This window comes from Aulostomus chinensis, chromosome 24 (assembly GCF_037954235.1).
Source record: "Aulostomus chinensis isolate RoL2024-O1b breed Wild chromosome 24, RoL_Achi_v1.0, whole genome shotgun sequence".
Classification (NCBI taxonomy): Eukaryota; Metazoa; Chordata; class Actinopteri; order Syngnathiformes; family Aulostomidae; genus Aulostomus; species Aulostomus chinensis.
Genome location: NC_141343.1, coordinates 7710001 through 7732397, shown reverse-complemented (window position 1 = coordinate 7732397; position 22397 = coordinate 7710001). Strand labels below are relative to the sequence as shown.

Here is a 22397-nt window from a genome sequence, read left to right as displayed (position 1 = left end):
AAGGAATATTCACTGAGGATGACAACGATCCAAGGCAGCACTAAGACACATCGCTCAACAAGTGGAGGATTCCCCCAGGATGTCGCTCACTCTGAAAGGTGACCTGGCTGTGACTGGGTGTTCACATACCATATGTGTCAGATGTTGGTACTGTTAATGGTGCAACTGGAGGCATTACATGTAATCACTGTGGGTTAAATGAAAGCAGTTGCTTTTCTTTGCTGGGGAGCGTGTAGTAACCTGAAATGTGTTTTTTAATCAATTATTTATGCATTAATATAAAGCTACTGCTATTTGTGTACCTGTAACAAACAAATTATTGACATCATGATAAAGGGAAAAGGAGGGCGGAACCATTGAGTGGCCAACCAGTGTTGTCGGCAGGTTTCTTAAGGTGAGGGACACGCCCCTTTTTCGGAAATGTTTGGAGCGGGAATTGCAGGGACCCTGCTGTCATTCCGGAGGATGATACCTGCGTTTTAAGGTCAGCAACGGTTAAAACAGCAGAGATATTATCTCGAAATGTTAAAATGATTGTTGGATTGGTTTGTAAACGAGTTTTGACAGGTAACAAACTTGAAGTAACCGGTAAATGTGAAGAGCTGCGTACCGCGGTACTTTTCCAAGATGGCGCTGTTACTCCGCCAGTTGAGAACCAACAGTTTTGTTTTTGTTTTTCACGGGCAGCAAGCTGGATTGTGCTCGTTTCATTAGGTGTTTTTAAATTCCAACACCTCGAGCACATGACACATTGTTACTACGTGTTACATCTCTTGTAAGGACGTTGGTTAAAGCGGTTCCTTGGAAAATTCTCTTGATTTGGGTTCTGTGTGAGATTGCTGCCTCTCCTGGGCCGGGGGTTAGGGAGAGATGAGGACATTAAACCCTGCTGGATGTTTAAAAACATAAAGGCATAAACTTCAGCCTGTGTCCAGCTCGACTGATGGATTTACTCAGCACCACTTGCCCCGAGCAAGCGCTTAAAATCCCCTCCAACTGCGATGCGCCCTCTGCTGACCTGTTTGAGTATTGTTGTAAAACTACGTTAAGGAAAGAACTTTGGCGTTATAATCACTGAAGCAGGATCAGCTTAACTAATTTTAAGTTATGTGATTGCGTCAACTGAACCGTAAGCCCAAATTGAAGTGTAACATCACTCTGGTGACTTTTTAACATAGTTTTGGTGTTTTCATTCTTGGACATACGCTGTTTTTGATGATGATGTGTTGTTTTTGTTTTGTTTTTTTACCAGGTCGACACTATGGATCTTTATCTTTTTAAACATTTTTTTTCTAACTCCTCACACTTTGCATTTTATTAACCTTTTGAAAGTGGATGTGTTTGAATATATACTTGAGATGATTAAGAATCAATTCTTAAGCCGCTGAAAAGTAAAGTTTTTATTTCTTTCATATGCAAGATGTCTTTTGTGATTAATTAAATGCAGTAAATTGTAGACTTTGGTTGTTTTTTTGTACCTTTACTAAAAAACGAATCTTTATTGCCATTTAAGGACTGTGGTCAAGTGCTGAATCACAGCTTGGATTGAACTAAACAATAGATATTGAAACAGAGACAAAACACAAACTTGTAGAATATAAAGATATTTATTAGGGCAGGAACTCTGCGTGAATGCATTTGTCTGTTTTTTAAGGTATTTTATGTCCAGCATCACATGTTTTAATGTCCTTGATTGTTTCTTGTGTTTTAGTGGCTCTCACTTCTAGTTTTCGATCCTATTTGAGTTTTTTACTCCTCTTACTGGCCTGCAACCTGTTTGATTCACTCCTGCTTCACCTCCGTTTTACAGATGTTCCCAGATCCCAACAGCAATAAAACTGAAATATTGCCCATGAACACATGGGAGCCAATCAGAGGTCTTTGCTGCTGCGTAAGACACTTGGAGCTCAGTACACCATCGACAAGCTTTCGTAGACGTGACTTGTATCTGGTTTTACTTGGTTTCTAAGTTTAAAATAAAGTGAAAATGACGCACTTGGGATAAATGCGACTCCAGTGCAAGGCTGGCTAATGAGGTGTGTTTGGTGTTTCTTCCCGAAACACACCTCAGCACAGCCGACTGTCTCCTGTGGATGCAGCAGGCCACACAGCCAACTCAGCTGTTCCCAAAAGTTGTGTGTGAGTGAGCAGTAGCCTGTCGAAGTTGTCGAGTTTAGGAACAAAGGTTTTATCAAACAGGAATGAAAGTGCTTGTGAGCACATAACCACTTACGCCTGGTTAGGGCTGGGCTATACGGAAAAAATAGTGTCACAATATTTTTGACCAAATACCTCAGTGTTGTTACCTTGGCAATTATCCAGGGATTTATTTTTTTTCCCCTACAAAATATTAATGACATTTTGGATGAATGATATGGATGGAACAGCTTATGGATAAAAGCAGAGAAAGAACAGGCTGGTAATTTTAGTAAAATGTGTTCCTGTCCTAACATAGCACATCCCCCCTCCCTCCCTCCCTCCCTCTCCTTGTGTCTGTCTCTCTCTCCAATCCCATCCATGCTTCCCCTAGGACAGCCTCTTGGTTTTGCGGTCTGAAAAGAACATGACGCTGAACGCCCGAAACACCCAGGGCCAACTGACCGGCCAGCTCACCGTGGGTGAGTCACCACTTGTTCCTATGAGTCTCTTTATTGTGGAAAAAGTCAACATAAAAGATTTGCATCATCGTTGTTGGGGGGGGGGGGGGGGGGGTTGACCGAGGGCAACAGGTGTTAAACTTGCTGTCCTTCAGTGTGTTTACTTACACTTGTGTTTTATGCCTCTGAGTATAACCTCTTTAAAACAGTGACCTTAAATCACCGATTGGCTAATTTAGATTCGCGCAGCCATTAATTAATTCATGATTCATCTGATTTTAAGAATGTAATATTGAAATAGTGGCTGCAAAGATGCGGCACTTTCTTCCAGACAGTAACCTCTGAGTCACTTATCGAAAGGGCAATGGATTCTTCTTATTATCGTCAAGCGTAACCATAAATCAGTCCAAATTACCAAAGTCATTTACATGATTAATGACCACGAGAAAGTAAATGATCTGCTTATCAACAGTAATAGCTATTGATACTAGCCAACATAAGTTGAGAGTTGATGCTGATTTGACAAGACTGGTGATGTGACACTTTCTGGTCATGCTCGACCTTCGCCCATAAATTAGCGTGCCCTTTTCTTGAAAGTGCATTTCGTCGAAAATTAGATGGAACTCGGCGAGAGTGATTAAACCCCCCACCCGCCACAGCTCGTGGATTACTGGAAGGGTGGAGACGGGGGGGGGGGGGGGGTTGGGCATGCACATCTGGAAAAACACCAAAGTCTAGAGAACAGGAATTAATATTCGTCACCCGCAGAACAGATTAGCGTTTTTTTTTTTTTCTTCTCTCCATTCATTGTAAATGCATGGCTCATCCTGCATTGTTGGGCGCTTTTCATCGGCAGAGCAGCCACTCCACAAAGTAGTTCACATCGCTAATAGTCTTACACGCCCAAACAGTTTGCAAAAGCTGATTCGACAGGCCTGAAAACTTTATTTGAGAGCAGCTTCACGGTTAGCATTGCTGACTGATAAAAGTGTTGGAATTTGTTCTGGAACGCCTCGGTCACAGGCTGAACTGTTAATATAACTGTCATGAAAGTCCCTGGTTCCTCTACGATGAATTTAACGCCTTTTCACTTTCCTCTGACTTTTTTTTTTTCCCCCCTCTCTTTGGCTTTGACATGTCCTTCAGTGTCGTAGTGCCCAGGGGACGTAGCATCATGACGTAATTTAGGTTTATGACAAAATACCAGCGAATCTAAGGGGAATACAGTAAGATGATAGACACTGAACCTTCAAAAGTCATCGTGCGGCAGTCGGAGGTGAGATCAGTTTTGCATTTAGAAGTAAACTTTTGAAAATGTGTACCTTTTGAACAGCAGAAGAGGTCCGAGCTCGCGCTTTGGAACTCACCAGGGAACAAGCGTTTCTGAGTGTGAATCATTGCCAGCATGGTAGCAGACTCACATTGCTCTGCTTGAAGAGGCCACATCTGCCATGGATGCAGGGCGTTTGATGTTTGACACCCTGAGCCAGTCACTGTAGTGTGAGGTGTGTTGAGTGTCAGGCCGGGAGTCGCTACTGATGTCCTAATTTGATTGACAAGAAACCAGCATTTCCAGTGCTGTGCAGGCGAACCTTCCTCCAAATGAGCGGCGCTCCAGCTTCAGATATATTTTTGGTTACGTGGAAAGTTTGATGGGAACTCGACTGCAGGTGTCTTCTCCAGTGTGGTTTGGTCGGACTTCTTTGCTGAGAGCGATTCTGGTTGATGTCTGGTTTCGTGCTTTCAGAGCTTTGTGGTGGTCCACAGGTTTTTACCTCCGGTTTTAACGGCTTTACATTTGTCCAGCTCTTCGTCTGCCTTCGGGCGCGACGGTGCTGTCAGTGGAGAGGCTTCGGTCATGTTTTGCCTCACCCGTCTCTCACGTGAATAGACCTGGTTGTGCGATCTCAGGAGGCTAACACAGAGGGGAATAACTTTTATTGAAAGGTTGAGCTGAAGAATTTCCAAACAGATATTGGACCTTTCGGACGAGAATCGATGTTAATCGGAAAAAAAGGTGTTTGTCTTTTATTTTCAAAGTTTGTGTCATAAACTCAGCCAGTAATATTCACTGACTGCCCTGAACTTTCCAAGTCAGACACCACACCTTCCAGTTTTACTCAGTTATCAGTATTCTGAAGGTTTTTACAGTTCATATATCACACATAGCCTGACCACCATTTTAGCTATAAAACAGCCATCTTTATGATTGTGTTGACCATTTCTGATTTATGGATTGATAAAAGGAGCGCTCCAAAATCCTCTTACTCATATGTCAACAAAATAAAACCAGATTTTTCTCTGTTTTTGTTTGGTATTTACAAAAACAGACGTGACAACAGAGGTCACATCTGACATCTGCACCGTTAAGTTCGACAAAATCAAATTTGTATTAAAATAATAGTGGTCTTCGTTGAAGTCTACGGGGTTCTCGTCTTGTTTAAATCTTCTAAAAATGACGTATTCGGCAGCCGATTCGAAGGTTATGTCACGTCAACGAAGTGGTTGTGTTTCTCCAGGTCCTGACGCTGTGGAGGCTCAGTGTCAGAGGTTGGAGGTACGAAGCAGAGATGGAAGCAGGCTGCTTTTCACCGCAGACGAGGAGGAAGTCATCATGACAACAGAGAGACTCACTGTCACAGGTAACCTTTGCGGCGCCTGCTACTCGATGCAGATCTGAGACACAAGCACCTGTCGGCTGTTGAATGAATGAATTATGCTTCTTCAGTTCATTTACAAAATAAATAAAAACAAAAAAGTCTTCTCAAATCCCAAAGTAAACCAAAAGGTTGGAGGCTGAAGCGAGAACCGATAGACAGCCACCCCTTTTACGTCACTCAAGTTTGAGATGAACAAAACTTTTCATGGTAAGACCAACATAGACAGGACAACAGGACAGATGAATATAAATGTCGTCAGTTGTGTTCTCAGCCCATATTTATTCGCTGAAATTTTGCTTGGTATGCTGCATTCTTCTGTTTCATGTTTAAAAGTTTTTGGTTTTTTTTGGTGTGCTTTTTTTTAGCCTTCATTCGTTCGCTGCAACTCTTCCTCCACTTGTTCCAAATGTTAGTACGTGCCTGTGGCACCCCAAGAATCATTCCAGCCTCCATTTTAGTGCCTCAGTGGCATTTTTAATTTGTTTTATAGAATCCGTTCAGATGGTACAATTTTTGAAAACTATCAAAGAAGTGATTTATCTAACACAGTCTTCCGCAGAGACAGTAGTTGGGTGTGTTTGTCCTGGGTTTCTCTTGTCCTTAACTTCAGTATTTTTGTGTGAACCCTCAATTTCATGGGCAGGCTCTGAAGGTGCCGTGTTTGGGCATTCAGTAGAAACCCCGCTGATCCAGGCCAAAGCTTCAGATGACCTGAAGTAAGTTCATTAACTTTACAGAAAAATCATTAAATGCCACGTGTTCATATCCTGTTCAATTAAATGATGATGAATGTTCCGTGACATTTCAAAGTCGATGCCTGTGGGGGGGTGGGGGGGTGGGCATGTGGCAGGAGTCATTATTCACCTATGTCATTACTCTCAATCATGTTGTAAACTCGAACATTTACTTGTCGACCCGTTATCACACATTTAAAACAAGACTCGACCATTATCATTAACTTCACAGCCAGGGGGTGAGCTCATTTGTTAGTTACACTCGGTAGCAGGAATTGATGAAAGCGACGTGAGAGCCCGGAGAAAGTGGGTGAGACTGGAGATGCATACGCCGGTGTTATGTGATCCCCGAGCCGCGCTCTGCCTCGGGGCTCTGAGCCCATTAACAAGCTATAACGAGCGTGGTTTGTTGTCCACCTTACTGTTCCTGGAGGGAGGACTGGGATCAAAGTTGGCAGAAAAAGCAAGTGTTCTGGCAGCTAATTCCTTCAGAGTGAGAGGAATACTGATGAGGCTTTACTTTAAAGCACACGCACACATGCAGGCTCACACACTCAGCTCAGATGTGACCAGCTGCAGACTGGTCAAAGCCTTAAAGAGACAACCTGGAAGTTTTACTCCAGTGGGATTTCATCAAATACATTTAATAAACACAAAGTTTGTCCAGGTTGTCTCTTTAACTCCCCCGGGCAGCGCCTCCGCTGTCACGGACAAGAAAAAAACAAGACCACCTTAGAATCGCTGGCATCACCAGAGAGCACACACACACACACACACACACACACACACACAAGTCTGTCAGCTGATTATTCTGTCCCCCTTTTTAATTTGATTTGACATAAAGACCCAATTACCATCATGGAGCTGAAAATTGGCCGCTAACAACTCCTATCACTGGCCAAAAGCAGACATTTCTTCAGCTGCACAGTCAATTATGAGCGGGAATAGACTGCTGATTGATTACACATGTGTAGATCCCATTCATCGTCTGATATGACGTAGCGTATAATTAGGGTGACACTTTTGATCGATTCGGTCACTAAAATAGAAAATATTCAAACAAAGCCATGTTTTAGGCTGCTATTCCTCATCATGCTCTCATGTTTTTCTCTTTTTCCACTTTGCTGCGTCACCCTCGCCACAGCTGCGTCGCATTATTCTCGGCATAAATCAGACAGAGACGCGCAGTGTCAGGGTTCCCTCGTAAGCTTTCTTCGTCTGAAGCGGCGTGTGTTTTGAGTACGGCTCATTCATTTACCCCCCACTTTCCTTCTCGCCTCGATGAAACCCAGAGATGCTGCGTTGTCGTCGTATGCTTCCTCAAAGTGCGCCTCAGAGTGACCACTGGACCCTCAAGTTCCAGTGGACGTTTGTGGCAAATTGCAACATTTTGCAGGTCGTTGCACGATCCATAGAAATGATTGCACATGTGAGAACCACATGTCACTGATGAGATTTCAGGTGAGCGAGAACGGGACGGATGGAGAACAACTCATGCTTCCCGTCTGCACAATACAGCTCTACAAACGCTTTCTTTTTTGGGAAGAGGAATCAGCGAGGAGATTTGCCACAATTGCATCTAAAAACAAATAAAACGCAAAACTTCTGGCATCCAAAAGCGAGAGCTGCTCACCCAAACGACCTCAAACTCAGCACCGCGTTTACTGGAGGACCAGCGACGCGCGTGCCAAGGTCTGACATGGCTCGGATCATCCTGCATATATACAGAGAATTCTTAACTTTGCTATTTGGATCTGGAGCCGTCGGATGCGAACGTGTTAAACCCTCTTTGCCAGTTAACTCACCACCTGTCAGTTAAGCGCTCGAGATGATAAAGATAGGGCTTGGCTCACGTCCATGTCTCCCGCTTTTTTTTTCTCCCCCTTTCAAGAAAGATAGTTATCTTTGTGATGTGTTTTCTCAGCAAGCCAGCAGTAATCTGGGAGCAGAACAGAGTGGAGACCAAATCAAAGAAACCCACCTGAGATCTTCTTTTCCTTTGAAGCACCTGTTCTTCTCCCAGAGAGCTTTATCTGTGTACACTACCGCTCAAGTTTGTCTTTATTTGTCATCACCGCGCTGCCTCTGAATAATTGAATGTACTACGTGCAGAAGTTCACCTGCCATCAAACGACTTCTCCTACATGGTTTACAAAATGGAACCCTTAATTGTACAGGATGAGCAGTTGCAGGGTATTAGAACAAGTCAATAAATGATGATGCGTGGGTTCGTGTGTCCAGTAGGGGGACTTTTAGACCTCTGCACAGCAGAATAATTCAGTCTGGCCAAATGTGGTCGCAGTGCGAAATAAATAGAAGAAGAAAAAAAAAGTTTGCCAAAGATGCCCTTACTTGAATAAAACATTGTGTTTGCCTGAAGATGAGGTAAAAACTGCATTCTTTGTTTTTTTTTTTTCTTTTTCTTTTTTTTGTCGGAGGAACCTAATTTGTTCTAGAGGTTCCAGTTCGATCCCCAGATGCAGAAGTTGAGGGGACAGAATTTATGGTGCTGCAATTTTATTTCAATTTTTTTTTGTAAGCTAATTTCACTCCACTACGAATCCCTTTTAGATGTTTAAAAACTGTTTCCAACACATATCAAATATTTTATTGGTGTTTGTATATACAGTTGGTTTTGTGTGATTTTTAACACGAATCGTACAGGGTTTTTTTGGGGGGAAAAACATTTGCAGTGACAAGTTTAGTCCCAAAAATATAAGTTTGGAATATATTTGAAAGCATGAATTTATCAAATCCCCCCCCCCCCCCCAAATAATGACTGATAGAGTTGTAAACTCTATGTCAGCTTTGCAGACCGTCATTTAAAGAAGGCGTCATGCGTCGAACTTGACGCAATGATAATTTACAAAAATGTCAAAGTAAAAACTTGAAAAGTGAAGTACATTGAATGAATCCATGAAATAAAAGTGTGGTCATGACGACTTTTTTTTTTTTTTTTTAATTCTCTTCAGCGCTGTTTCTAAGATCTACTGGTGTCACTTTTCCTTTTTAAAAGCAGATTTTTTTCATGCTGTCACATTTTTCTTCATCTCTGCTGTTTACTGTGCATATTGACTTGTATTTAGTCTGTGGATGAACATTGTAATTCAGAATACAGTCGCCATCATGTCTGCAATCAAGATATTAGCAGAATGGACAAATACAAAGCACCTCTCTCAATCCCAGTTCACTGCCTCCTATATCGAATATATATTTTGATACAAAATTCATCTTTTTTTTTTTTTGCGATTTCATGTTCTTCATATACTCTGTAAGCCTCTATAAATACAGTTACCCCACTTTAGTGTAGAAACATAAATACCCAGTTCAGATGCGCTCATTGTTGTTACAGTGGTTTTTTCCCCCACTAAACCCTCACCCTTGATGATATACCAGGATGCGTTCCCTGCTCTATCTACCAAGACAAGGTTACGGCGATTGTGTATGATGGCCTGTGAGTAATTGAGCCTTCAAGGACAGCGGCTGTGTAGTTGTGGTCTGGGAAAACAACTGGAGTGCAGTTTAAAAAATTGGAGGGACGCGTCGGCGTGTCATTTCCTGCTCTGACCTCGCCGCAGCTTCCTGGCTGTTGTTGGCCGCTGACGAGCTCACCTCTCAGTGACTCCTGTAGTTGGAACTGCGCTCTCAAAATGTCCTCTGGTGCTGTTTTTGAGGACAGATAAGTGCAGGAAATGTTGATTCCCCCGCTAGCTCCCCACTCCACCTTTCCTTCACTTATATAATATATAAGACATATATATCTTTGCTTTTTTCTTTTTTTTTAAATCCTCATGTTCTCATTCTTGATGTCCCGAATCTAACAAGCACTGAGGCGATGTGATGAATGTGTTATTTCTGCACATGCCTTTGTTCCCTCTCTCGTCCATTTCGTCGTACATATTCTTTTCTTTTGACAAGTGCGAGACAAAGATCACAAATCTCAATCACATCAAGAAGATTTTTTTTGTTTGTTTTTTGCTGTAAATAAAACTGCTGCTTCAAGGCACATGAGGATTTCTTGTATGCCTGACGCTAAAAAGACCAGACAGGATTTGATGGCCGTGCAAACATCACAAGGCGTGTTTCCAGGCACAGCATCAGAGCGAGGAAACCGCTTTTAATTTGAGTTTGTCCGAAACTCCTCTTGTTTGCTGTGTGGCCAACGGCAAACGCCTGACGAGTTGATCCGAGCAGCTTTCAGGACAGTCGCAGGAGTGACAGGTTCATTAAGAAGATAAAGGCAGAACAGAACACCTTCTTCTTCTTCCAGTTAATTCAGACGTTCCTACTACAACTTTGGGATAAGATTGAAACGCTATTTAGGTGGTGACATGTCTGGACACCATTTAACAACTTGTAAACCCGGACATCACCTCCTAAAAGCGAAGGGGCTAATATTTAAAGACATGTGACATGTAGTGACACCAGAAGAAAATGTCTTGGACCTAAGCTGTAAATACCTCCTGAAAACTCTTCTTCTCCCCTTAAAAATTAAGCTTTTTCAAAGTTGTCCTCAGTGTGTGTTGCGCAGGCATAAAAAAGTGTACTTCTTATCTTTCTCCATAATCAATCATTTTAAATATCAATATGGCCGAATACACAGAAGAGCTGTTGTCATTCAGCTGAGTTTTTGTTGACTGTGTTGTGATTGTAAACTGAATTTATCACCGCAGTGCAGCAAGTTTGGAGAACCTGTCAAAACACTATTTGATATTCTGTTGTCTTGACACAAAACACAACATAAAAATATGCAAACGAGACCAACTGCTAAATTATGGTTTTTGGCTGCATTAAGTAGAAGTGATAAAAAGTGCAGGAGCAACTGATAAAGGTCTTGACACACCAAGCCAATGACCAGAGAACTGGCCGAAGCGGTTCATTATGTTGCCTACCAAAGCGGGTGGGCCAGTCTGGTTCCCCGTGTTGCCTCTGGCTTGGTTGAGCGTCCCACACACACACAGTTGGCTTTGTTTGTCTGGAACCAGATGAGGCTATGTGTGCCAGTCCATTGAACTTGTGCCTCCTCCTCCTGTTTGGGGGGTAGAGAAACTGGAGGAACAGTGTGACCGTCCCATCTTCTGTATGCCCCTGGTGAAACTGTAAGCCAGACATGACATGTAGCTACGTCTTTTAAAGATGGATCTTTTAAACATGGTGCCAGAGTGGCAAGGGTGTTGAGCAACAACCAGGCTAGCCAGTCACTAATGTTCAGTGCTAGTGTGAGAGAAAATAATTCTCCAAACCAGGAGGTGGCACTGGTCCTGCATTTGTTGCAGACGATGAAAAACAGGACAATGCGGAACCGCGTTGGCTCAAATCGCTGTCACACAGCCTGGGCTTACAATTGTTACATTTCTTGCTCACCACAAAGGCTCTTTATCCCAATAAATGTTTGGGGTTTGTTTGTTTGTTTTCATTTGTATGTTTCGCACTCATGAATATATGAAAATGAATTAAGATAGCAGACAACAGATCAGTTTCTAAAAAAGTTGTGCAGGGAGAGAAAAGAAGCCCCAGGAGGCCTGTACGAGATCCTATGCCTAATTTTGATGAAGGGATTACAGTAAATACAATATTTATACAGCCTTAGATTTAAAGGTGTTGGGACATGTTGAATGACTTCCCCCCCCCCCCCCCCCCCCCCCCCAAAAAAAAGTAGATTAGAGCATTCCACAATGTGCAACAGAGGGTTTAGGGGTTACGGTGAGAGGTTCGGGTTAGAAATAAGAGTTAGGGTTATGGGTTACAGTTAGGGTTCAAGGTTAGGGTTATGGTTAGAGTTAAGGGTTAGGGGTAAGAGTTAGGGTCATGGGTTACAGTTAGGGGTTAGGGTTACGGTTAGAGTTAGGGGTTAGGGATAAGAGTTAGGGTTATGGGTTACAGTTAGGGTTACGGTTAGAGTTAGGGGTTAGGGTTACAGTTAGGGTTACAGTTAGAGTTAAGGGTTAGGGATAAGAGTTAGGGTCATGGGTTACAGTTAGGGTTCAGGGTTAGGGTTACGGTTAGAGTTAGGGTTATGGGTTACAGTTAGGGTTCAGGGTTAGGGTTACGGTTAGAGTTAGGGGTTAGGGATAAGGGTTAGGGTTATGGGTTAGGGATAAGGGTTAGGGTTATGGGTTACAGTTAGGGTTCAGGGTTAGGGTTACGGTTAGAGTTAGGGTTATGGGTTACAGTTAGGGTTATGGGTTACAGTTAGGGTTCAGGGTTAGGGTTACAGTTAGAGTTAGGGTTAGAGATAAGGGTTAGGGTTATGGGTTACAGTTAGGGTTACAGTTAGAGTTAGGGGTTAGAGATAAGGGTTAGGGTTATGGGTTACAGTTAGGGTTACAGTTAGAGTTAGGGGTTAGGGTTATGGGTTACAGTTAGGGTTACGGTTAGAGATAAGGGTTAGGGTTATGGGTTACAGTTAGGGTTACAGTTAGAGTTAGGGGTTAGGGTTATGGGTTACAGTTAGGGTTACAGTTAGAGTTAGGGGTTAGGGTTATGGGTTAGGGTTATGGGTTACAGTTAGGGTTACAGTTAGAGTTAGGGGTTAGGGTTATGGGTTAGGGACCTGACCAGACCTGTCAGAAAAAGTAACTCACCTTTGACCTTTTTTTTTTTAATTGAATGAATCAAAGTAGATCTGATAAACAGCCAATCAGACGTGGCTCACGGACTCCAACGCCAACGGCCCCAACATGCTGGTAGCTGATTTTGTCGGATGACATTGCGAGCAGCTTCCTGTGCCGATCTTCGCCAACATCACGCCAAAAAAAGGGCTCACCGATGCTGGCGACACCTGATTTTTCGGTGGTTTTGGTGGTCAAAGGTCGTGGTCACCATCACCTCACATCAACATAAGATATCAAGACTTTCCATCAGTTGCACTTCTTTCAAACCTCCACCATCTATATATTTCACAAAGCTTCAAACTTGCAGTTTCTGGTTGTACGGACCAAATAGCCCACGCTTTGGGAAACTTTGAGGACTTTGCCAATGTTTTATGATTTTAGTATCAAATTTAAAAAGGTTTATGGTCCTCAAGTGAAAATATAAAAGGCCAAAAAATGATCACAATAACTCCTTTTCAATTCCAATGGGAAATAGTTTTTTATTAGTTGGAGCTGTTTTGCTTCGTATTCAGATTTTCTGTCAAACTGAAGTTAGAGAGATTAGAAACTTCCAGACAAGGCCGGGCCCACCTCCGGTTTAGCTCTCAGAAATGGCCGCAGAAACTTTTTGGGATTAAGCAGGATCATCCCTACCCACACCCCTTGAGTGTGTGTGTAACAGGTACTGAGAGATGGGGAGATTTTATGTGTGTTGCTAGAAAGTTGAGTGGTGAGTGAAGCTGAGAAATGCTAAAACGCTCCATAGAATCAAAGGGAATACGACTGGGCCAGTTCATCACATTTCTTCAAATATTAATGCTACATTTTTGATGAGAGCAGCAGATGTCTTTGTGTGTGTGTGTGTGTGTGTGTGTGTGTGTGTGTGTGTGTGTGTGGCTCTCGAGCAAAGACTCGTAACTTTCAGAAATTCTGAAAAAATGTTCCTTTTTTTTTTCAGGAACATTTATCTCTGTTGATAGACATGGTCGTATTGTCAGCCAAGCTCAGGGAGTCCGGCGGCGAGGGAGGGCGGTACAAGTACGGGGGCCGTCGAGGGTCTGTGAAACACATCGAGCGGCCGAATGTGATGGTGACCTAAAAAAAAAAAAAAAACAACTCTTTCACCCCTGGAATCATCCGGACAAGCAGAGTAACAACCTGTGACATCAACGATGACCATCAGCTCGTTTAGTCCGCGACTGCTCTTTCCTCCTTAGCTGCGCGATACAGCGACCTTTCTGTGGCTGTAAAGGTCATCCATCAGGCAAGAGGAGCTGCTCAGGTTTCCCAGTGAATTGAAGATGGCTTGTCATAAACAGCCTCTATGACTGCAAATACCACTGAGGTCATCTGAAGCAGAGGCTTTTTACATCTGTGTTTTATCCATGGAGCCTGAAACCTGTAGGTATTCAGATACAAGACGCCCCCTCCTTCACAATAGCGCTTAGAAAACTCCGCAGCAAGGTGACATTGGACTGAAGTTTGGAGTCGCTCTCAGGAATCGGACCATCGGCTCCTGTGCAGGAGCATGGAGGTAATCTGAGAGATAAAAACCCAGGAGACATTTTAATTTGATTTATCTCATTTATTGCTTTACTTTGGACTGTGTGAAACAAGCACTCAAGAAAATTGCCTTTTGTCTTCTGGCAGAATCGGCCGGCCGGGGTCGACAGAAGTAGTTAATTTTTGTCCCCTATTTTTAGATTTAGTCCTGACTCCGTAAGTCCACATCCATATAAAGGCCTCCTTTTCATTTTTAGTGGTATTGTTTTTTTTGACTTTTGTTTAAATTGTACCTGACAAACACTTGACGTGTTCCTCCTTTTCTCATCATCCAAATATTGTTTCAACCAAAGTTTGCATGAACTGCAGTCATCAAGCTGAAAAACAGCGAATAAGACTTGGCAAAACGCCGTTGGAGGCCACCGTCCGCTTTGTTTGATGAGGAATTTCGGCCCGAAATGAGATCGGTGGTGATTTTTAAGCAGGGAAGGAAAAACAAAACGTGCCACCGATAAAGTACATTTTTGTGCTGACTGAAAATAGACCCTTTCTGTTTCTTTCCATTCTTAAATTGTGCACCGATTTTGTACCGGTGAAACTGCGAAAAGGCGAACTTCTTAGAAAAAGAAGTCGATTTATTCATAACGGCAGCACAGTTGTGCAGTAAAACATGGATGGATGGATTTTATTTTCAAATGATCATACAAGACAATTTAAATCAGAATGAAATGGTAAGAGGCATCGATCCTGTATGTCTTTGACACGCCAATCATGGCCGATGAATGCAGGGTGGCAGCACATGAAAATGCTTTGATTTCTACTGTGAACCGTCGTAGCTCAGATTATCAGATTGAGGTTCTCGTCCCGTCTCCTGAGAAACACTCCACCGACCGACCAGCGATGGCTAACTCGTGACAAAACTCCAGTAGGCTTGCGCAGTGTGAGGCTGTCACGGTATGTCGAGGTGTGACGAGATCCAGGCGTCATTATCACCTTCTTACTCTTTTGCTTTCCTGCCCCTGTCCGGAATTCTCTTCACTGTAGTCCAGATGATGAAAGTGATACACGGAGGAAGCCGCGTGTGGAAAGGTGTTGGCTAAAGATGGAGGAGGCCGCTGTGCCCAGTTTTTACCTCAGTCCGTGCAGCTAAATTTTAGCCAGCCAGCAACGTGTCGGGTGAGTTGCATTTTGCACGTCCAACTTGAAAGACTTGCTCAGTTTTCCTTGGTTTGCGTGTTCAAGTGTCCTTTTCTCTCCGTCTTTAAATAAAGAGTAGATCCACCATGCTGTCGGTATGAATCAGCGCGTGGGGTAACACGTCAAGCCCATCCCCCACTCACCCTGCCGCCATGTACCATATAACTCTTTTATATAGCGCCTTTCTACCTTAGCACCGCTCAAAGCGCCTTCCAGGGTCATCCCGTTCACCCTGGATGACCCTGGACACTCGGACACAATCACAGGAGGAAGTGAGGATCGAGCCAGCGACCCTTCAGTTGCTGGACGGCCATTTTACCTCCGAGCCACGCGACTGCCTCTCTTTTTCTAGGAGGATATGAGGGTACGGCCCAGGCCGTAAACAAAAGGTCATCTATCATGTTGATCAAAGGAGTGTCCGAGCTTTTTTATTCTTATCATTAAACTGCTTTTAGCAGTTTAGCAGTTTAATAACAATAATCATGATTTTTTTTTTTTTAAATACGACAAATTGTGTTATAAAAATAGTTGAAAAAACCTTGAAAACACAAACAAATTAAATAGAATTTGATATTGGTAAAGCGCACAAAATGTCAGACAGCAAAAAAAAAAGGGGGGGGGGGGGAGATGTGGTGGCGTTCAGGTCATTCCAGGAACCTGAACTGCAGACGCCCGATCCTGCTTCCATCTAAATTTGAGAGTGACCAGGGACACGGCACCCGAGGGTTCCTGGCAGCAGGAAGGGACATCAAAAGATCTGTGAAATGACTCGGGGCAGTAGAACCTGTTCTCCAGTCAGCAGGTAGCCAGCGGAGCGTTGGATGAGCTGGATGCAGCGGAGGGGTCTTTCCTTTCTTTTCTTTTCGCTTTGCTTTGCTTTTTTTTTTTTTTTTTTTTTTTTTGCTGACACCAAAGCGATGAATTACAGTCGTCTAATTGGGAAATTCCGAAAGCTCGATCAGGTTCGAGCGAAGCAGAAATTGTCTGTGGACTTTTTTTCTTTGGGGGGGGGGGGGGGGGGCAGCAAGATTTCTGCGATGCTGCCATCAGGGCCCTTTATTGGTCTTTCATCAATACCTGTCTTGTCAGCATTTTTCCTCAACACGTGTAAATGTCATGAAGGTTGAGTTCTGAAAAGTCGGAGTCGCACATTCAATCGTGAATATTTGGGGTGGGGGGGTAGCCCTCACCCTGTCACCTTTCGTCTTCATTTGAACAGGTTTAAGGCGCATTTCACCGTAAATTGTCTGTAGGGAAAGCTGATTTTAAAGTCAAAGAAGGCTTTCGCATGCAGATGAAGTATGAAATTCACCCCCCGTTTTCATTCCACTAATCCGAAATGTGTGTAACTGTCGGCGGCTCGGGAGATTTTAAGTGATTTCAAGACGTCTCCTCAACGTCTTCCATTTAAATTCATTGGAAACAGATTGGGTGGGGGGGGGGGGTGGAGGAGGAGGGAAGTCAATTTGAAACAGTTATGAGCGATGAGAACAAATCCTGTTTTGATTGGCTCCTGAACTTATCTCTCCCTGTGGTAAACAAATAGTCCACAAGAGGAAAATGCAAATAGCATTAGCCTCGGTGTCGCTGAAGGTCAAAATCAGCTGGTACAATTATGGGCCGTGTGCTTAAAACACAGCCAGAACGCTTGGGTGAAGCAAGACGCCACAGAAGAAAGAATAGAAATATCTCTTTTCTAATGCCTCTGTTACAGGCTTTGAGTTCTAAATATGATTGGACTCAATCAACCTGCCCTAAATAAGTAATTATGAAGGGGTTCTCATAATCTATCAGCTGACTAACAATTTAAGGTTGGAGGCGTCTTGTAACCTCGGGGGATGATATTGAAAGGTGAGGTTTTAATAATGCAGGCATCCTGGAAGTATAAACAGAATAAATCAATCAGTTAATGCACAAAATCTCTTAACTTCTACTCTCTCTCTCTCTCTCTCTCTCTCTCTCTCCCCCCCCACACACACACACACACACACGCACACATTTCTGTCAGGCTGGAATCTCCAACACGAACCCTGAGCATGGAAGCCCCCAGAGGGGTGGAGGTAAGCGCAGCCAACGGGCTGCTGAAGGTCAGCGGGCGGAAAGACCTACAGTTGGAGTCCACAGAAGGAGAGGTAAGAGAGATGGAATTGGGTTTTTTTTTAAAAACAGAAAAAAAAGATGGGGCGGCGCTGAAATTAAAGCTAAGGTCAGCACTTTGGGGGATGAAGGCAACGGGACGTCACCCGCCGCAGCACGAGCGCCGGTCAAAGGGGGAAAACGGTCGACCTCTTTGGTTCCGTTTGGAGTGGTGCAGTGGTCAGCACTGTGGCCTCACAGCAAGAAGGTTCCGGGTTCGAGTCCCGGCTCCAGCACAGGATCTTTCTGTGTGGAGTCTGCATGTTCTCCCTGTTCCTGTGTGGGTTCTCTCTGGTACTCCAGCTTCCTCCCACAGTCCAAAGACATCAAGAGGGGACGAGGCTGATTGATACTCTAAATTGACTGTAGGTGTGACTGTGAGTGTGAATGGTTGTCTGTCTCTATGTGTTGGCCCTGTGATGGACGTCCAGGGTGAACCCCGCCTCTCACCTGAAGGCTGCTGGGATAGGCTCCACCCCCACGATTCTTAACAGGATGAGCGGTAGAAAATGGGTGGACAAAAACGTTTGAATCGACACAGTTCTTGATGGACCGCCTGTGGTCGGAGCGTCATTAGCGCTCAGCGCGACAAACCCCTTTGCGCGCACGTACAGAGACGCTTACATTTTTGAAGCAAACCATAACTGGACTTGTGAGAATGAAGGATTGCACTCACATGGCAGTTTACTGACGAAAGTCACGCTTCCCGTGCAGCGCATCAAGCAACCAAAGTGCCTCCTGTACGCCTTTCAGTTTCTCCTTCCTCAACATCTATCCGCTGCTCCCTCCACCTTCATATACAGTTGTTCTTATTGATGTCCCCCCTTTCCAGCGGCCATCATTACTCTGGCCACTAGATGGCATTTGGTCATTTTCACCTTGCTTGTTCATTATTCCTACGATTAAAAAGTCGGCAAACGGTGACAAACCTGTTTGACATCATTTGAGACAGCAGGCTCGCTTCGCAGTTTCTCTATCGATGAACAACTTCCCTTGTGACGCTTTTTTTTCCCTCCCCTTCCTCTCAGATACTTTTAGACGCCAACATCATTCAGCTGGGTTATCTTCCACTTGGCGTCTACACGGCGACTCCCAGCCGGGCGGCTCAGGAGCAGAGCGTGTATGAGCTCTGCGTCTGCCCCAGTGGCAAGATCTACCTTTCTCCTGCAGAGAGCAGCTCGACCTGCCAGGCCATGAGCAGCATCTGCCTCTGGAGCTGACCAGACACGTCCAGCTTCTGCGTCGGGCCCCCACTTGTTAAGTCTGAAGGAAAGTTGAACTCATTTGTACTTCGATTAAACCCTTTCCTTCCGCTCAAATGGCGGTCAGGACTCCTGGACCCCTGACACGGAGGACGGACGACCCGAGCAGCTCTCTGAAATCAGGGACGTTTCTCTCCCTCTGAGTTCGCAACTCAATGTTTGTCGTTGAAACTGTGACTGTCTTCTTTAGGAAATAACAGGTGGGAAAAGACACACCGTGGAGGAGTGCATTTAAAGTTGTGATGCGTAGAAAGTGATGTCAGCACAATTCTATGTCCAGATTTTTGGGGGGGAAATCTTGAAAGATATTCTAGCTGTTTTCCTCTGTTGAGGTTGTTAAATTGGAAATTAAACATGTTTTTATGTGGCAGTCTTGAAGTTTTATTCACAATATAAAGTGCAGTTTGGATCTTTGGGTAAGATTAAGGTCAATATATTTGTTTTTCTTGATCACGAGGACCAAATCTTGACTGGAGAACTCGTCTTTCAACAACTCTTTATTTGGAAATCGGATCCTTCCTTAACCTAAATTCTGCCATCGTGCGAATTTGAATCAAAATTCGTCCACAAAAGCTTTGAGTTACCCTGCAGATAAAGACAGACCAACAACGGTGAACACATTAACTCGCTGGCAGAGGTAAATCTCAGCACAACGCACGGGTAAATAATTAAACGTGCATCTGGTTTGGAGCACATCCGTTTGCTAGAGTTGAAGTAAATGTTCTCACAGAGCCGCTTGCTGGTTGGTGATGTATGAACCTCCCCCTCTAATCAGTGTGTCAGCTGTATGTCTCTGAGGCGGCGAGCCACTGCGGACATGGACACGAGAGGCCGGATGACCTTGGCGCTGCAGATGAGAGGGAGGCAGGCAGTCGGGCTGGATCCTCACTCCGTTCTGCTCCCTTGTCCTCCATCATTCTGACCCCCGTGAAGATTGTAAAAGGCTTTTGCGGCGCTCTCTGCCTTCCTGTGGCTTGGAGCTTGTTTCGCTCACATGTGGCAACAAAAACTCAGCAGAGCACAAAGACAGTGGTATAAAGTTGTAGGTTGAGTTCCAGTCACCTGCAGCGATCCGTCAGGTTTGTAAATCAACTCAGCCGTCTCTCCTCCCGGCGTCCCACCGTCCCCTGTTGCAACGTGGTGCATCTTAAGTTGAAAGAGAGGCTCCTGTCTGTCACTTAATGAAAGCTGGGACGTTTTTATGTCATTCGATGGTCAAAGGCCATCAGAGATTTCCTGGGAGTGTTGTCCAAGAGTGGCTGCAGACAAACTGGCTTAGAAAACCTGAAAATACAATTCAAAAACTTAAAACTTACCACTAAAATCTCCCATTTCTGATTTTGACCAACGGGAAAAACCAGTCTGATCCCTGCGTGAAGAGAGAATGCGTACAGTCTGACGATCGGCCTTCTAAAACCTTCTGTTCCTCAGTCATGGCTCGATTTCTGTCGGGTCAAACAAAAATTGACCTGCAGCATCAAATTTTTTGGTTAAGATCAGCCCCCTGACCATTTTACACACGGTTTCCCGTCCATGTCAGCATGATAGAGTCTCCTTCTTCTTCATCCGTCTCGTTGCACCGTCTCTTCTTGAGTGAAGGTCCCATTTGTGTCCAAAAAAACCTCCCAATTGATCTGCGCGGTCAAATTTCTGACTATCAGCCCTCCAGCACGTTACGCTCTTGAGTTATGGCTCGATGCGGATCAGGCCAGGGAAACAAAAGATTGATCGGGTTGGATTTTTGATAAAAAAAAAATTGGTCGCCTTTCCTTTTGGTACATATTTTACACGCGTGTTCCAGTCCATCTCGGGATGAGACAGTCCAAGTATGACCTCAGTTCTTGAGTTGTGGCTTCATTTGTCAAAGGCCACCAAATATAGAGAGCGTCCTGTGCATCCCAGTGGCGTGTTGGTTAAGTGCACGCCATGTAGGCCAAGGCCGTGTGGATGAACAGGGTTTGATTCCAGTTCAGGGTCCTGCTCTGTGTCCTCCGCAACCCTGAACAGCGGAAGACAATGGATCGATGGATAAATGAATATTTTCACTTTGTTTATATACACATCTGGACATGTTTATATATATATACATAAATACACGTGTGTATATATGTGTATGTTAATGTGTATATTAATTTACACGTATCTGTGTATGACTCAGTGTATCAGCATGTAAACGTTTGTATGTGTGCGGTATACACAAATGTTTGTAAATGTGTGTATGCATATATACATTTATTTGTATGAACATACACATATGTACATGTACATCAACATATAAACATGTATGTTAGACACATACATACACACACTTTAAATGAGAAGAGATTTGTTTGTCTGTGCACATATAAATATATACATGTAAATACACAAAATATATAATTAATACACATACATTTTTACACATAAACGCATGAATACATTATGTACTACTATACTTTACATATATTTACATACAGGTAAATATAGACACAAATGTATTTGAAAATATCTATATTCAACCAGTACACAAACACAAATATGTATATATGCACATACATATTTTTATATTTCTTCCTGCATACTGAAAAATACATGTGTACAGATACGTGAAAATAGATATGCACAACTGTAAATATGTGTGGATAGATGTGTGTACATATACATAAAACATCCATAGAGACCTACACGTATATAAACATTCATTTATATACACATGTACAGTATACATGCTTATGTTTGTCATGTATATATGTGTTTTTATATATGTATGTGTGTATATGTCAACACACATATATAGTGATATATTTATCTTCATACATATGGATGAGTGTGTACACATGAATACATCATTCTATCTGTATAAGCACATCTCTATGCGTATGCTTACCCCTGACCTTGTACTTAATTATGGTATTCAAATGGAGGACTTCATCCTCTTCTGTCAGACATGTTTTACGAGGTGTCTGATGATGATGATGTGTCTAAATTTGACGAAGTAATTCCACCCACTGCGATCAACTCCAGACTCCACCGCTCCTTTCAAAAAAAGAAGGTGATTAAACACCACTGAGAACAGTTCCGTGGCTTAAGTCCAACACCAAGCAACGAAAGCAAGAGGTACAAAAACTAGAGAGAATGTGGAGCTCCGCTAAGCGCGATGAATCGCGTCAGTTAGCCTGGCAGAAGAGTCTTAAATCGTATAAGAAGGCCCTCAGTAAAGCCAGAGCCTCCTGTTATTCATCACTCACAGAGGAAACTAAAAAAAAAACAGTCCAGGTTCATTTTCAGCACCGAGTTAAACTGACAGAGTCCTGACTCTGCAGACCCTGGATTCCTTCAGCTCTCAGTCGAGACGACTTTAGGAGCTTCTTTGATGACAAAAGCTGAACTATTAGGATCAAATTAATCAGCTCCTGCCCTCAATAGACGCTAATTGACCTGTAAACTCTGTCAACATAGAAACTGCCGTTGAACCAGATATTAATTTCGACCACTTTTGTCAAATTAACAACACAGAACTAAATTCATCAAAATCCTTCATGCTGTCTCTTAGACAAACTCCTTCAATGAATCTACACCCATCAATTCTCCATCAGCAAGCACATCCTGCAACAGCGGTGATGAAAACCTTCCTTCTAACAGGCAGGAACGTTGAGCAGACCCAGGATCAGTGGGGACGGCCTTCTTGCTTTGCAGTGGCCGATCAGCTTTGTGACTTCCTACACAACGATGGTTT

General features: G+C 43.6%; 1 protein-coding gene across 2 annotated transcripts in view; it reads left to right on the top strand.

Moving 5' to 3' along the window:
* LOC147238619 (zeta-sarcoglycan-like) overlaps positions 1–19052 on the top strand; it is a 48384-nt gene extending 29332 nt beyond the window's left edge. For both annotated transcript variants that reach the window (XM_086198090.1, XM_086198091.1), the window contains 5 exons: positions 2531–2618; positions 5117–5239; positions 5901–5973; positions 17293–17416; positions 18449–19052. In XM_086198090.1, coding sequence (XP_086054216.1) covers positions 2531–2618; positions 5117–5239; positions 5901–5973; positions 17293–17416; positions 18449–18640 — 600 coding nt within the window. In that variant the 3' untranslated portion in view covers positions 18641–19052. The remainder of the gene's footprint in view (positions 1–2530; positions 2619–5116; positions 5240–5900; positions 5974–17292; positions 17417–18448) is intronic.
* Positions 19053–22397: the final 3345 nt, after the last annotated feature.